The sequence below is a fragment of the Larus michahellis genome, chromosome 5, assembly GCF_964199755.1.
Source record: "Larus michahellis chromosome 5, bLarMic1.1, whole genome shotgun sequence".
Lineage (NCBI taxonomy): Eukaryota > Metazoa > Chordata > Aves > Charadriiformes > Laridae > Larus > Larus michahellis.
Window position 1 is genome coordinate 70,825,997 of NC_133900.1, and position 18,178 is coordinate 70,844,174.

General features: G+C 35.8%; 1 protein-coding gene across 6 annotated transcripts in view; it reads right to left on the bottom strand.

Annotated features, from left to right (window-relative positions):
- Window positions 1-18,178, bottom strand: part of RFC1 (replication factor C subunit 1) — a 41,489-nt gene that overhangs the window by 9,371 nt on the left and 13,940 nt on the right. For all 6 annotated transcript variants that reach the window (XM_074587831.1, XM_074587836.1, XM_074587834.1 and 3 more), the window contains 9 exons: window positions 8,850-9,082; window positions 8,061-8,135; window positions 6,239-6,316; window positions 5,349-5,436; window positions 4,952-5,253; window positions 3,708-3,815; window positions 3,005-3,184; window positions 2,586-2,690; window positions 850-1,240 (listed from right to left, as the gene is read on the bottom strand). In XM_074587831.1, the coding sequence (XP_074443932.1) occupies window positions 850-1,240; window positions 2,586-2,690; window positions 3,005-3,184; window positions 3,708-3,815; window positions 4,952-5,253; window positions 5,349-5,436; window positions 6,239-6,316; window positions 8,061-8,135; window positions 8,850-9,082 (1,560 nt within the window). The remainder of the gene's footprint in view (window positions 1-849; window positions 1,241-2,585; window positions 2,691-3,004; window positions 3,185-3,707; window positions 3,816-4,951; window positions 5,254-5,348; window positions 5,437-6,238; window positions 6,317-8,060; window positions 8,136-8,849; window positions 9,083-18,178) is intronic.

Below are 18,178 nucleotides of genomic sequence, written 5' to 3' on the forward strand. Positions count from 1 at the left end.
TCTAAGGCTTGATATGAAAAATACGTACACATCTGCATCCTAACCATTTGGGGAAAAGTTGTTTAAACCTTCTTAGTTTAAGACTTGCAGTGATTCTAAACTTAAAAACAGCCAAAGTGCTACTCATGTAATATAACCATTTCTGCATTTTTCTCACAACCACATCATTAAAAAAACAGCAAAAAAAACAACAAACCAAACACACACACACACACACACACACCCCCCAGGGAAAAACCCCACTCCGACAGCAGTGAAGCTTGAACACTATTTTAACCACAGAAAAAAAACAACTGTCTACAGGACGACACGCTACACATGACACAGGATGCTTGTCAGGCAGAACCAGGACCTTAATGATTCATCTCTTCCCCATGCATAATGCTATCCCATATTTTCCCCGTATGTACAGACAGGTTAGCACTGGCCAACATTTCTCTTGGCGAGAAAGAATTCACTAGGCTGAATATGAGGCCAATTTTATATACGTTACTGCAAAGTTATTTTGGTCTCTTCTGGAAAAAAATTCAAGTTTAAGAGAATACCACAAGATTTAAAACCTATCCTAACAGTTTGTTTTTCTAGGTTTGGAGGGAGAGCGGGTGGTAAGTGAACAACTGATTAAAAGAAAAAACGCAACAAACAACCACACACACAACACAAAAAAACCCACAACACACGCATACACCATACTCAGGCTCAACTGCTGCTACGAAAAAATGCATCTGACTTCAGCCTCCTTCCTGTTCTAGAGCTGCTCTACCATCTCAAAGGCCCTTATCGGTCCAGGGAACCAAGCAGTGTGACTGGCATGGAAGAACACAGAGAGAAGTTAACGGCACTGGTCACCTTGTCCATCTTCCGAGGTACTCTTGTTCCAGTTTCGGAGCCATCGGAGCAGTTTATTGGCACAGCTTTGCTCACCCTGCTGTCCAATTATTGCCTTAAGAGATACAGGCTTGTATTTATCTACCCATAGCAATCTCTCCGTTCCATCTTCGTTAGTCTCAGAAATCAAGTTCTCCTTAGGTTTTGGGGTTTCTTTCTTCTCTACAGTTTGCCGTTTAAAATCCATAAGCTTTCGAACAGCAGCGGTTTCTTTCTTAACAGATTTGACAGAATCTCCTTTTTCAGGAGTAGACTTATATTTTTTATTATCAGCTTCCCTTTTGATGGGGCTAAAATTCCTTTTTTCAGCTTTCTGTGGTGTCCTTTTAGGCCTTGAATCCGCTTTCTTTGCCTTAGGAAAACAATGGTAAGAAAGTTAAAGGGAAATTTCAAAAAAACTCATGCAGTAAGTAAACATGCTGTCTTTGAATACCTGTACAGGAGTGCTTACAAAAGTAACAAAGCTTAGGTATTGATAAAAAGCCTTCAAGAGTAGATAAAGAAGTATTCCTCTCTGAAAAATAAACTACTGTTAACACGATGCCAACCAGTTCTGTAGCGCAACCCATGCAAGAGGCAGGAAATATTCTGGTCATTGCAAAAGCTATAAGCCCCCTTACGTGCTGAGCTTGATACATCATTAAAAAAAAAATAATGCAAAACTGATGATTGTCAGGTTGGAATAAATGGGTCATCAGACACCCATGAAGCTGAAGCACAGCTCTCACAAAACAACACTTACAAGCTTGAACACTAAAAAAACCAAACAAACCAAACCCCCAAAAACACCCACACAACACTAGGAACACGTGGATAAAAGGAGGAGGAACAGGGAATAACCCTGTTTCTAGTAAGGGAACACTCCTCTCTAATACACATTTAAGAGAACTACAGTTATTTAACAACAACACAAAAAGAAACAAACAACAAAAAAAACCCCTCACCCAAAAAAACCCACAACCCCGGAAAGCATTCACTCCAAAACAATTCAAAGGGAGTGAAATCAGCTAGTAAGCTTAGAGTTGCTTTTCCTTAAGACCCCAATAGTATCTTTCCGTGTAATAATTAATGTCTAGCCACATCAGAACTGCCAAAGCAACAGCTATACTGAATGCACAACATGCTAGAGCTAAAGGAGATTTTAGTAACGTTTTATCAGCTACTACAGACTAAATTTAAAAGTGCATAAAAAAAAAAAACTTGTTACTGTTTTCACAGTATTGCCTGAAAAATTTACCTTTACCATTATTACTTCAAGTACCACATAAAGACAAAATCTGTTGTGTATTCACATGGTTTATGTATAGTTGTCCCATGTTTAGAGTATGATTTTTATATTGGGCCTGTCTGGGTACCAGAGAGTATCAGCCACAATTAGTTATTTCAAGTAATAAACAAATACTCAGAGTTTAAAACTGAAACCATCTAAGGAGATAAAATTACCCCCTTAGTCAGATACCTAAAATACAGAATAATGTCAGAATATAAAATGAAAGGTGGGAAAAAACCCTATAGCTCCCAAGCAGAAGTCTTAAACACAAACGTGAAATTTTCAGATTCAATACTTTCAACCTAGAAGGTCAAACTGACAATTGTAGGGTTACTGTTACTGGAACAGAAGACCAAAACTCCTTTCAATTAAAATCAAACCAAAAAAAAAACCAAACAAAAGCTCAGTAAGTTCATAATAAACAAACCTCTGTTTCAGCTGCCAGCTCATATTTGGACTTTTTGCCTGGCATAGTTCGAATAAGATCAAACAGGCCATCCTCATCGATAACTTTTGTCCCTAAAGTCGACGCCTGGAGCCAAAGAAAGAATTAAAAGTAAGCTCAAGTAGAGTAAGGAGTTACATACTTCACTTCAAAGTGCTTTACTGGAAAGACTAGGCTAAGGAACACAATAACCACAGGTTTGTTTCTTTATATGTGTGCATGTATGTATATATATAAAAACAAAAACAAAACAAAGCCCTAAAACTTTAGGCAACTTTTCTTTTTCAACATGCACTTTATTTGTAGTACTGCCTCCTTTTGTCAGAGATACTGAAAACCAATGCAGTTAGATAACAATTCACAGTTTCACTTCTACTTCACTCAGGCACAGAAACGCTCACCTTTTCACATTTAGATTGGCCACAGTCTCTCCCCATAACCAGATAGTTTGTCTTCTTGCTGACATTGCCAGTTACTTTTCCTCCGTAACGTTCAATCAGAGACTTGGCCTCATCTCTTTCAATAGACTCCAAAACGCCTGTAATTACGAATGTCAGGCCTTCCAAGCAGTTTTCAGCTCCCTGAGAACCAGAGCATTGCAGAAAATGCCATTACCTGATGCAATCCTACGAAATATCTCTTCACCATAAATTTTTTAACCCCCTACCATATCAAGTACCCTATGAAACTTTAAAAATACGCCTAGGTTACCCTAGCTAGGTAGTAGTTCTAAAAGTTCAAAAGCCATTAAAAGGACTAGCTACAGACAAAATTTTGCACATGGTTCACCTGATCAATCATACTTGTAACACACTGTGCTTCAAGCCCAGCATGTCACTCAAATGAGTAACAGCAATCTTCAACTTTAGGAGCAGTAACTATTTTTCATCATCATGACTTCATAAATCAAGTACTGAATTTAATTTCTTTGTATATTTCCTTACATTTAGTCACTGCTTTGCATTACAGTTTAGCTTTTTCCAATACATACTTCCCATCTGAAGGTTTTTAAATAGTTTAGTTGATATTTGTTAGATGACTTATAACAGTAAGTCTATGACACACCCACTTCTACATACTGACTTCTGCTGTAGCCAAACTCACCTGAGGTATCTCTTTGGAACCCAGTGCTTTCGGACCCTCACGATTAAGGAAGCTTCGGTAGGCTTGATAATTGGTTCTCCTCTTCTCAGAGTCCTCAGGACTTACAGACTTGGGCAGCGGGGAGGGGGAGAAAAAAAAGAAAATATTAATACACATATTACATATATAAAAAACCCAACAAAATAAACTCAAGTATCCCACTTTAAGACATTTTTATGCACCAAAGGAGAATTAAGTCCTAACACTTGTTTTTAATCTATTAACATGCAATACCGAAGCTTATTCTGGTTTTGGTGCCTGTGTTTTGAGGTATTTTTTTGTTGTTCTTTTTAAAAAGATTTCCAAAACTCACCTGAGAGTTTTTTAAAAAAAAAGTGTAGCTATTGTTTATTGTGAAGTTTCTGTAGATTCATCTGTATTCCACATGTACATGCTCACTTAATTGGTGCTTTAAATTCACATCCTATTTTATTTCAGAATTATGATCAGGTATAGACAAGATCTACAGTTACAGAAAGCCTACTTGATAGTATTTGTATTTTTAAGAAACATTTAAGCTTTTTAATTAGCAAAAAAATATTTAAAATTCACCCCCAAAAAGTTGCAAGCTCTCCCTCCCAATTATAACTGTTATTTAAGTGTGAAAATTGTGTGTGAAAATTTGTACTTTATGATTAAAAAGTATGGTTTGAGGATGCCAATAACTGCCAGTGTTCAATAGTTGCAGTTGCTGTATCAGACAGTTAGAAGAAAACTATATTATATTCCTACCATAAGAAATACACTTCAGAAACAGGAGATCTAGGAAGCAGAAGGAAGGGGGAAAAAAAAAAAAAAAAAAAAAACACAAACCCAAAACCCATTTATCATTCTAATAGCAGTATAGATCAACAAGATCACCACACTCACATAAACAGCTCACTAGGTAAGTGTAAGAATTCTGCATTTTTTCAGGAAAGTTGAACGTGAAAAAAAACACTGAACTGATTTTGCAGTGTATATGCATACCTTAACGAGCATTAAAGAATTTTCAGTTCCTTCATACATTTAATTTACATTTTTCCAGCTAATTTTTTTTCCTATTTTTTTTACAATTGCTAGGAACTTAAAGCCTTACTAGACTTTGAAGTTTTAAAAAGATTCAAAGTACCAAGCTACAACAGTGACACATAAACAATAATAAACAAAAACAGTTTTCCTGCAAACTCCACCAAGCCAACTGAATTAATTTTGATAGCTCCTACCTCACTCTTCTTGGGGGAAATTTTCTCCTTCTTTGGTGTTGTCTTCTCTTCTTTCCTTGAAGCAATTTTTTCTTTTGATACTAAACTTTGAGCACCTCTTCCCTTTTCAGCAACCTCTTCTTTTTGTTTGAGAGATACAAGCTTAGAGCTAGGTCTCAAAGACAATGTCTTATCCGTCAACTCTCTTGCTGTTTTACCATCAGATGACTGTGGGGATGAAGGAGACCCTTTTGAACGTTCAGATTTAGTTTGCTGCTTTGCAGCATAATTCTTTGCTTCACCTGTCGAATTTGTTGCTTTCACTTGAAAGGAGGCAGGGGAAAGAGAGCACACACGTAAGAATGTATCTCATTAATATTATAAATTGGTGAAATGTTTTCTATGTTCCATGTCCTACCTCTTTCCGACTGCTTATATCTTTCCACCACATTAGGACTGGTCTTGGTGCTCAATACTGTTTGTTCTCCTCCTGAATCTTTACGAGCCTAAATAAACAAACAATGCCAAAGTCAGAGGTCCTGAGCTACCATTAAGTCCAGATCCCCGAGTTTCCCTACTGTTAAGTACAACAGACTGAATAACATCTAACAAAGCTGATCCCTACTACAAGTCAGAACACAATCTCCATCAAAAGCAGACAAGCAAATTCTGCACTCAGCAATGCACATTATCGCTCCTTATGTCAAAGGCCAGACAGACTTCCAGGTTACAGTAAATTTTGATCCAAATCAGTTTACTTATTAGTGTAGAAGTACTAATACTTCCTATATTAAAATCAGCAATCCTAAATTCTGAGAGACTTGATGTACAACCCAGAAAATATTTGATTGTGCTTTACACTGCAAGCTATGAGAACTGGGAAGACTCCCACTACTGGGGTTAGTCTCAAAACTCTCAACATCCCTGGCTTGCCCCTTCTCTCAAAGCAAGGAGAGTATTCTCTTCCTTGATCTGGTCCTCCCAAACCAACAGAGCTATAGCTAATCTAAAGTATGAGTCTTCAGAAGCACACTTCACTCAATTAGAACTAGAACTTAAAAATCCCGTTTCAACAGAAACGGAGAGCACAAAGATGCAACGGTGTCTGCTGTCTGATTATGAAGGACACTTATTTACTGCGTGAGGAAAATCCAGAAGGAAAGTATGAAAAGTACGTTATTTTTACGCTAACACTTTCTTGCTGTTTTTAACACATTTTTATGAAGTCTCAAAACAAAGGTTAGGTGTCTAAGTAAGAACACTCCCAGCAACACAACTTCTAAAAATTAAAGTTTAGAAAGAACTCACCTTTTTCTTCTGTGGTGTTTCATCCAACATGGCCAAAGTTTTAGCAAATTCTTCATCTTCATGCAGCTGTCTCTCCAGCTGAAAGGAAAAAAAACAACCCACAAAACAAAAGAGATTTTCAGGCTCACGTCTGACAAGTTTTAACTCTACTGTATTTTTTTAAAACTCAAGACAAAAAGTTTATCTAAAATAAGACAGCTGGAAAAAATGCATCCTACCAGAGGCAGAAGAATTTCTGAAAGTGGCACTGAAGAATTACTTGTGTCGCCCAAAAAGAGAGACTGAAATCTAGCGAGAAAAGTAGAGTTTGGATTTGTTGCACTAGAAACATTAATAAACTGTATAACCTGTTTTCAAAGAGATTTTCTGTCCCTTCATATTTTCTATTGTTGTGTATCCTTTTCATTTAATAAACAATCAAAATTTGAAGGCAGGATCTCACAACAATCAGCTTGCACCATGATGCAACCTGTTGGCTTCAGAAAACTTCCAAAAGCAGTCCCAAAACACAACTAGGAACAATGTCTGTTAAGTATTACGTCTCAATAATGAATGTTTTATTCTCATTTACTGCCAGCAACATATCATATGAAAAAATTATGGCAGTTTGGAGAATTTAGCTATTGCCCTTAGTCCCAGCTCTTGTTGCCAGTTCTGTTTACTTTATGGAAACAAATATACTTTAACTTTTTAATATTTCTACTTACACAACTGATTTTCTTTGACAGAAGAACCAGTAAGAACAAATACTGCACAAGGAATTTGAGAAAGTTATTTATTAATCGTAAAACAAAGCCATGATGGTTTGATTTTTATTTCACCTAAGAAAATAAACGTGACACCTACAATAATAACTGATCATCAGTTACCTTTCCTACCCAATATGGACCCTTGGGGAAAACTTCTTCTATTCCCAAATAGCGTATATTGCCAAGAAATACTGACCAGTATTTTAACAAAACAACAAAAATCCTTTCATAATTGTCTTGAAGTCTAACATGCTACAAGATTCTGTGAGAAAGGGGAAGGGCAGCAACTACCAAATACAAACAAGACTGAGGCAGATACACCTAGACAAAGGTACATTCCTTCAATAACACATATAGACAATGAAAGTATTATAGATAAGATCAGTCCAAATGAAAGACAACACCTTGTTTTTCCTGACAGGTTGTTTATCTTTCTAATAGATGAAAAGCAGATTCATCACACCTCTGCAGCGGTCAAGGATGAAATTAAGTTTTGCATGTTCAATATATTTCTTTCAAAGGATATTCAATATTACCAGTACACAGGAAATTAACTGATTTTCCCATAATAAGTAAATATGTATGACAAGTGTAGCTTTCACTCATATTAGCACCAGTTCAAACAAGAGAGTTTAAGACACACATGTAAGGGTTATTCACATTTTTCTCCACTGTAAGGAAACTGGTATGACAACAAGCAAAACAACCATGGATGGCACTTCACTCCAGGGAACGAAAAACAACAAAACAAAACAAAAACACAAGGAGACAGAAACTGAATTCTCTGTGAAAAGCAAAATTATTAAGACACATCAACTGCACAGGTAGAGAAAGTCTGAAAAGACAAAAAATAGATTAAGTGAGATGTTCTATTTACGTAACTGAAATAATGCCCATAAAAATAACTGCACGACTAGGTTTGCACATATGTGCCAAAGTTAAGTATACAGATGAATTTTATTACACTTATGTATAGAATACATGGAAAGTCCATCTTCATTTCTTAAGGAAAAACAATTTTAAGTTAAACAAACTGCTCTTGGCATACAGCAACAAATTTATAGAGCTTTTACCTCTGAATCTTCTTCAAGCTGCAGTTGCTTAGCAATGGCCTCATCATCTACTGTGCTGTCTCTGCTTGGTGAAGGCTACATTTAAGAAAAAAGATCAACAGTTCAGTTTCTCTAATATTGTGTAAATTATAATAATTTAATCTGGACAATTCATTTTGTTTACTTCTAGAAAAGGACTGGGAATAAGACATGCAGCATTTTATTCCTAGCTCTCTAACCTAAACACTATTAAACAAGGCTGTTTTCAAGATATTTTACTATTCAAAACAAAACTGTGCTATAATATAAAGATTTCTTTAAACAACGCTGAACACCTCTGAAGCTATCACAATTGGACAGCTTGAAAGAGAAATCAACAACTACATTGCAAACTTTTAGTTTCCCCCACTCTTTATTTGGTCCTTTGTTATTCCACAAAGGTATGTGCCATAAAGCTTGAGAAAACAACCTCCTTCCTCTCCCTCCTACCCTCCACCCCCAACTATAAGCTATCCCACCCACTTGCTCATCTCAGAAAACTACTTAATTTTAAGAGAAGTCACTTGAGAAGCAGCAATAGAGAAAATACTATTTTCAACTTTGTGCTATCTTCTCAAAGATGGAAATGCTACTCTAACCTTGCGTTGGAGGACTTGATACGCTCACACATACCATCAGAATTGAACTTGAGTGGTCATTAAAAAGCAACACTAAGTAGGACAAGCAGTTAAGTACCTCCTCGCAGTCATTAAACCAGCCATTTTGATCTGAGACACACGAGCAGTCTAAAGGAACATCATCAGTACTCACTTCTTTCCTTTTACTTGCTACCAGTTTCTTTTCTGATCGCTGGACACTACTTGTCCCAAAATAATCAAGTGCGGAGGTGGGAGTCTGTTTCACTGGAGATAATGGTTTGCTTTTAGGTCGTGGTTTTACATCTTCCTTTTTCACTGTAGTTGTTCCTGGACAACCGATAGTTGACGTCCCATTCTCCTTCGGTTTCAGGGAAATTCTTTTATTGACAAAGTCATCTTCTTCATCTAAACATGAAGAGTATTCTATTACTTCTGGTACATGGAACTTAAGTTCTTATAATGGAACTGTCAAGAGAACTATTTTGGCAGATTACATCAACTCAGATCCTAAAAAAAATCATTACAGGTGTTTGGAACTTATTTGGAAAAAAAGGCTGAGTTGAATAACACATAGTATTTAGCATTTTTAATAGCATAGCTCAAGTCTGAATAGATTGAGTACTGAAATAAAACACAAAGTTTGTTACTTGTGTTCATACGTTACCTCCCATTTACAGAAGTTCACAAAGAACATCCTTCCTTCTTACATAGGGAAGATGTATTATAGGGAAGAATATTTAGGTCACTGAAATTTGAGCCCTCTCCTTAATTAATGTGACATCAAATTGAACAGCACAACTCTTCCTCCACATAAAATGTGAAGTACAAAGCTACATTTATTTCATTACTTCATAGTATTCATTAACAGAGCAGCTAATACAGGCTTTGTAGACTTGAATATTCTTAAAAATCTCTCAATAGTACACTGTAAACCAGGGAATATTAGAACATTGTATTTACAAAAAGCTTCCTGAATAAGCTTACCAGTTATTTGTAAAGTACTGCTCATAGCTTACGAATGTTTTAGCAGAAACAGTTTAACTCCATTTTTTACTTTTTCCCCTCTTAGCCAGAGATTCTATGAGCTATTCTACATCCTCTACGTTTCTGCACTTAAACACCCTCTCCTTTCACTACAGACAAAACCATTCTCAAAGAAATGCAGCCATTTCACAGAACACAGAAATCAGACAAGAGGTCAACATACAAAATAGATTTTTCAGTTTAAAAGGAGAAGAAAAAGTGGCATACACAGTATCATTAAGAATTAGCCCACAGACCACTGAACAAAAACTCAATCTTTCCTTTTAGGACTATTCTATAATAGCCAGGACACGGTCTTTCCAGCAATGAAAGACAGAAAGAGGATCTGATGGCCATTTATTCGCTCTGGACCCAAACTCTTCATCTAGTCAATCAATCAACAAAACAGATTACCAAGGACTTCAAAGAGTTTTGCATCACGTCATGAAGTCTCAGTGACAGTTACACAAATGAAACCCTATCACTGGAGCATACAAAAACCTACAGATATCATTGCCAAAGGATTAGATTAATATGACAGCACAGAAGACAAACATCGCTGGACAAACTTCTCGACTGGCGATAAAAGCACTTTCTTTGTGAACTCTTCTAAAAACTCAAAGTGCGCAAGGGCAAGACTTCAAGAAAATCCCCCAAATGAACATTAGACACAGAAGGAATGAAGTGCAAAGTCTTGAGAGGAACAGAAACAGAGGCTGTCTCATTTGCATGCTGCTAACTGAAGTCTGGTTTTACTTTTCTCAAAATAAAGATGTTTCAGACACACCCCTCAATATATGATAAACACAGAAATTCTAAACATCTGTTTTATAATGGAACTTAAATTGACAGTATTATTACAAAAATATGTTCATTTTCCAGTTCTCACTAATTTAAGCCCCCATATTTCTTTTCATGCAAAATTTTGGTTTTTTAATCACTTCCCTAAGTTTAGATGAAGTCATATGTCTAACATCTATAATATTTGTTATATACTGGACAGATGCAGAGGGAAACAGGTGCGATTTTTTTGTTTCACCTTTTCTCAGTAAATGGCAGTAACAAGCATTTTTGGCATCAGCTGTAACTTTATGGTACTGAACCCTTACTAAGCAGAATATAACATGTACAAAAGGGGATCCTGACTATTCCTGGGAGAGAAAGTTCAGAGAGAAAGAGAAATAAAGATACATCTGTAAGGGAGGAAATTGGTTCAGCGGTTTAATCAAGAATGCCTAAAGATAAGAATTTATCTATGAAAAAGTGGCATTTTAGCCAGTTCAATTCACAAAGCAATATATGAGAGAAAATTCAAGCCCAGGTCCCTCAGTTGACAGCAGCGAGTTTTAGCACAAACCTAAAAGCCTTACTATTCTCAACACAATTTACTTTCCCCAGGCAACAGTAAATCTCTTACTGCCATTTAGCTCAATTTAACAAACTATTACATGTCCGGGAGATTTGGACACTAGCTCCTAATTTTCAGTAGTTTGAGGTCTGAATAGGAGCCTGCTTATCTCAAACTTAATTTCAGAAATATTTTTGCTTCTTTTAAATTTTTTAGTTTAACAAGAAAATGCATTTGCAGGAGTAAAATGTACCTATTGCTAGTAATTAACAGTTAATGTAGATGGAATTACATTTATTTGTCTTGAAAAGAAGATACACATCCTGTTCTGCCCCCCCTGCTCCCAGCTTTTCTTAAGCTAAGGACTGCTCCATGCTAGAAAAGAATCTTTACTCAACACTATTGTTATCAGAAGATCTGCATGCAATATTGATTTTTTTCATTATTCACTCATAACTATTTAAATAACAAAGAAACAACAGGATATTGCTTTCTCTCAAGCAGAAAGAAGCAGAGTAAACATGATTAGGTTTTAATTAAAAAGGATGGGGAATTGAGTCATTTATGATACCAGTACTAAGCATTACCAATAATTACAGCTTTGCTTTAATTATGTCCTTCCTAGAAACGACAGGATTAGAAGCATTTATTGACTGCAGGCGGTGTCTGAAGGAGGACAAGAGACTCACAGCACTTACGAACAGTCATCTATAGAAGTAAATAAAGAAAAGGCAGAATGAGAACATGAAAGTGGTCATTAGGAAACAAAACCACCCCGATTCTATAAAGTGGGTTTCAAAAAATGCTTTAGGGGACAAATATTCAGGCTACAGTTTCATCCCAGGTTCAGGAAATTCATAAGTACATCACAAATTCGTCTGATCTCTGGGCACTCCCCTTATTTCAAGTACTTAAGAACATCAACTTTTTCTGTAAAACCGTTAACGCTTCTTCCTTGCAACAAACTGCTCGTGCATGCCTACTGCTACAGCAGTGAACAGCAAAGTTCATCAGTTGCACACTTTCAGTTTCCTCACAAGCTTGAGGGTGACTTCATTTACAACTTTGAAAAAATCAAGAGTCCTAGTATTGCTGCTGGACTGTTCAGGTCAGTGTTTCTCAACACATGACCTGTAAAAGATGAGAGACATTCTCATTCATACAAGCCAGACAATAATTTGTGGGAAAATAAAAGTGAAAATTCAAGATTTTAGCTTATAAAAATTGTAGATTAATTGCATTCATATAGCCATTGCTAGGTGAACAGTTGAGATAGCCTCACATGGGGGCACAGACTTCACAAAGTAGGAAAAAGGAATCCATTTTATCATCAACTAGATTACTTTTATGTTGCTCAGTCTTTGTATAGCATAACAAGACTACTCCAAGAACAGTATTTCCTGTTTATATTGACATATTTTTTTGTCTGTGCTATACCATGAAAAAATGCCCTGAGCATACATTTGGGTTTTTTTTTCAGGATTAGCTCTGAATTACAAACCCAAGTCAAGACCATATATTCTAGTCTAGTTTTCTGGGAATTAAGTAGATGTGACAAAGAGAAAGCTAATCATGTGATTAATGGAACAGACAGGCATGACAACCAGGAGATTGTGTTTAATTATTTTGGATGCAAACACTATACATGAAGCAGGGACCTATTATGCCAGGCAATGTACAAGGCCCAACTTCCCTAGCAACAAACAACAACTGTTAAATCCCGGGGGTTTAAAGAACTATTTCATGGTATTAAAGCACATCTGGCTTTCATTTTATATACTCTTCTAACAGTAGCACAATTAGGTTAATAAACTAACACCTGCAACCCACCTGTAACTGCTTGTTATTCCTCTTCCTCTTTCCTACCCTCACCCTTTTTCAATAGGCTTTCACCTGCTGATTACAGAGCAACATCTGCAGTCGTTCCCTAACCAGGCGCTATCAAAATTATCTAGGCTGTTTTAAACATTTGTTTAAATTCAGATCATTTTAAAAGGCTCAGGTTCAGCCAACCTAAAAAGGGAGCAGTCTATTGCGGGAAGGGACAATGGCAACAAGCAGCATAGGACAGATCCTGAGGCAGCCTTCAGAACATATTTCATTCACTTCTGTACTGTTGAGTTCCTCATCAGTATAGAGCATATTCCCTGGTTCTTATTCTGTTTAGAATGCAAAAATTTAAGGCAGAGACAACCTCTTACTATGATGTTATAAAACCAACCCTAAATATAGGCAGGGCATCTACAGGTTCCAAGTAACTCATTATGATAAATGTATGTTAAATTGATGTTTGTACACCAATTACTACTACATAAGGATTTCTATAGGGAGCTAAAGGACTATATCCTATGCAAAAGTCATTAAGTCTACATTACTTATATAAAGTGACAATATTCCAGACATTCTTCAGTTTCAATGGCACCATGTCTGCACAAGTAATTAAACCAGCTCCTGTCCTAGCGAACTTGAAGTCTAGAGCAGTAAGTATTGCTGTCCAAGCTAAAGTTAGGGGTGGGGAAAATAGTGCATGTATGAAAAGAAGTCATTGTATCAAGTTTTGATTATTTTGAATATGCACTGGTCAGCACTCGACAGTCCCAACAGTTGGTAGGACTGAGTTCTGTATTCACCTTTTGCTTAAAGTAAATCTTTAAGAAGATTATCTTTAAGATAACCACGGCTTCTGAAAAATGCCAGCAAGACTATTCAAACTCAACCCCTGTAACTCTTTCCAAAAAGAACCGATGCTATGTGTGACTAGCAAAGTTCCTATCTTCCTCCACATTTTAAAACACAGTAATTGTAACCTACATTCCAAACTGGTCTGTACAGTCATTTAGATTTTTTAAGTCATTTCTCAGCAAGCTATTTGATTTTAGATGTACTACAAACATGCACTTTAAACCACAATTGTGAGCGCTTTGCCTGTATCGACATGTCAAGGTTCCATGCTGTTATAAAAATATAAAGCTTATCAGAACCATTCCAGCTTTACTCCCCTGAAATCAAATTTACATTTTGATTTTCCAAATGTAAATTTGGAAAAATTTACTCTCAAAGATAATTTCAAGAAGTTGCCTCTGTCATTTTTTACTTTGAGGGGAAAAAGGTTCTGGGATCCAAGACCACAACGCAGTAACCGCCATGTCTAATTGTAATTATATACTTTAGTGCGAAACTACGTACCTTTTGATGGAATTTTATTTGTTATGTATTGGACAAAAGGGTTAGTCAAACATGTATACTTATCTTTTAAAAATATCTTTAGAAAGAAGTTTTGGGAGCATTAAGATATATGAGAAAGCTGAATATATTTAAAGTGAATTAAGTGATCTTTATCTGCAAAACCCTCAGTTACAGCAGCTCCTTCCAAATGAAATGCTCACATTTGGCATAGAAACTGCTGTGTGTATTACCTTGGCATGCAATTAGAAATTATGAGTCCATTAACCCCTTCCAGTTTATTCTGGAGAGTTTTATTCACTTGAACTGGTTACTTTTACCATAATAGCAGCTTTATCATTTCACAAAAGCAGATATGAATCCTCACCATACAATGAAACTTCATGTCCTGGTTTAGCTGCTGAAAGTTTACTGCATGATAGCGATATTCAGTAATGCCAAATGAATAATTAGGAAACAGGAAAAAAAGTAACTTGAAAAAAATCCAACCAAGTATAAATGCGCTCATTTTTTACAGCTTCAGCTCAAGTTACTGAGCTACTTAGGACACAGTGTTCTGTTTCACACAAAATGAACTAGTCTAGCAAAAAGAGAGTCCTCTTCTGCATTTTAAACTAATCCAGCAGATTACCCAAGTGCTTTCTAAATAAATAAATAAAAATCAAGTATTTCAGTCACAGAAAGTTCATACAGGTAAGTGGGAACTAGGGAACTTTCACCTGCCCAATTTTATCATTCAAATGCAATATACTGAGTGATTACAATAAGTTTATGGTATTTCTAAGGAAAAGGTCATTTGTGCGAGTATTGAAAAAAAAAAATAAACAGAGAAGCTCTACAGCAAACAACATGAACCGCAAGAGCTTTTAAAATTCTACTTTTTATCGTCTGAAAACATTATATATACTTAAGTGCAAAAATTTGCCATCTATCTTCACATGCTTTGTGAAATAATTAAAAACCTGCAAGAAATATGTAAAAAAAAAAATGTCTCCTACATTTTAAGATTTAAATTACAAAGCAAGTTATAACATTTTAGGTGCACCACAAAACACCTATACCATTAAAAAAAAACAAATTAATGGGAACTCTGAACCATAAGAAAAAAAAGCTACCTGCAAATAAGGTACTTGTATCCATACCAGTTAAATGCCTACAATAATGGTATATGAATTACTGATGTAGTAAAGAACAAGACATTGTTTTTTTTAATGGCATAGCAACTTTGTAAACAGAAATAATCTGCATGAGTCAGTTATAAAGTTTTACTCCAAACTTTACTACGTACTACCTCTGTGTTATAATCTTAGGTCCTACCTTAAAAAAAGTGCTGTCTTATGTAGGACACACAGCACAGAAGAAACAATATTCATTTGCACTTACAGGACTAGAAACATTAAAATCTGGTTAAGTATTAAAAAATTAATTAGCTAATCTTCAGCTGGGTTCACAAGTCATGCTGGAGATGAAAAGGAAAACAGACATGGATTGAAAAGAAAAAGGCTGTTCCCTACACTATAGCTTCCACTATTCTAAATGCTTTCCTTTTCAGATATCAGTTTCTACTTCACTGTACTACCTACAGTGTCGGGACCACTAATGTCACCTTGCTCTGATGTGCACATAAACACCCAGCAAAACACACCTCTTGTGTTTCACCACATTGATGGCATAAGGAGCCAAACAAAGTATCAGTGTGAGAAAAATAAAGTCAGGACTCAGCTGGAAAATAACATAGATGAACATCATCATAGATAATGCACACATTGAAGACACACAATTAAGTTCCAAAAAGTGCAAAATGTAAAAACTCAAGGTACTTAATATATTTACAATGCATACACATTTGCCTGTATTCCTGTAATAAAAGAAAAACAAGCCTGCATATGTGTAATTCGCTGCTAGGTCTCAGCAAGAAGGACATTCAGTTTTTTCACTGTACTGTTACAAGTATGCAAAAATTCAACTGGACCATTAAAGGGAAAGAAAACCCAATAAAAATGCTTTTTGCAGTCATAGAAGAGCATAATGCTTACAAGAACAGGTATCTCCACAGACAGAACTATCAGGCAATCGGATTAACACTGGATTAAGGATACCATCTCAGATCCCTAATTTAAAATAGATTTATGACACTTATCCAAGTTAACTTCTGCATTCAGCTACCAGAAAAAGAATTCACTTCATACTGCTTTCCAGAGGAAGAAAGGGATTAAAACGCGTTAACTATGGCATCGAAATTTAATGACAAAATTATTAATTTAATCTTAAATTATAATGTAGAGTAACAGCACATGGAGATGCCAGTGCCTCTGTTCAAGAGTATCATGAGTCCAGTCTGCTACATGCCTAAAGTTGTGGAGTATTTTATAAAAAGTGATATTTTATGCCATTATATTTCCCATTAATATCAATACACATTAACAACCCAAACACTGAAAATTCTATTAAAAAAACCACAAAAATCTCCCACAAAAACATTGTGGGAAAATAAACACGTTTCCTTTTCTAAACGGATTAAAAAATAGTTTGGGCTTTAAAACATTGAAAACAGCCTACAGAATCAGTAGCTTTCACACAGAAGCCATTTTTTAAAGAAGGAACAAGCATGAAGTACACATGAAAGATATTTTTCGAGAAAGTTTCCTCAAAAGAAATTGACAATTAAAACAACCATTTTGCAGTCCAAACATAACAACTGAACAGCACAGTACTACAGCTAGCCAGCTGCTTGACCAGGACATCTTTTAACACACCTCCAGAACGCAGTAAAAGATGACCACATACTTGTAAAAATAAGTGCAATAACACGCCCATTTTTAAAAACTTAAAATCTAACAGCAATTGTTACAGAGATTAAAACTGTAATAAATTTATTTCATGTCCTGACACATTTGAAATACAGGCTGACAAAATAACCACTCTGTCTTCTGGTAAGTTAATCCTATAAATTTTTTATTCAAAGTTACCATATTAATTTCTCAATATTGCCATTATCCTAGATTCTGCAGAGAAAAGAAAAAAGATCACCTCTTTAAGAATAAGATGAAGTTTTACTTCATCCACACTTCTAGCTTCCAGTTCCATATCTCAGGGCAGCAACTCCAGGTCAAAGCAGCCAGATACTATCATAGGTTTACTATGTTTATACAACACTCCTCTTGCCACTTAAGTCTCAACTGACCTTTCATAAAACACTTTAAAAGCTGGTACACAGAGAGCTATTTATCACCTTCACACATTTTCTCATGACTACAGTGATTTTTGTAAGTACATACAATGTTAGTATCGCCCAGGAAGTAACAGTGACAATTTTTTATTCCCTTACGAAACGCTTCAGTGTAAGACATGCTTATTCACTAACAATCTGCTGCTCATTTGAACCAGTGTTTGGATGTGGGGACTTTTTTTTTGGCCATTAGTTCTAGCACTTATGTGATTTTTTTTTCTGTGGGTTTTGTGGGGTTTTTTTTGTTTGTTTGTTTCCCCACACCCCCAATATTCTCTATATTAAAAGAGTCTATATTCTGCAAGCACATTCACAAACTATTATTCTTCTCCTATCTTCTAAGCTCTCAAGGGACAGTTTTCCAGTAACCTACAACCCTACTCAGTTTCTACCACTTTGTTTTTTCTAGCTTTATAAATAATTCAGCCTACCATTACAACATGGGGGTTTTTTTTATTTTAGAAGTTATATTTTGCAGTATTCAAGCGATGAAGGTGATTGCTACATATGCAAAATTACCTCTACATTATATATGTGAAAGATTAAGTATTCACTAAACGTGAAGTCGCAATTCCTGACAAATAACTACCTGTGATGAAACCAGATGAGGTTCAACACGTCATAATAACAGGTCATCTTCCACAAACAAAGCTCAAGGTTCCATACTTCATTAAACAGTCAAACAGTGGTATTTTAACAAGTACAACAAACATTTGGA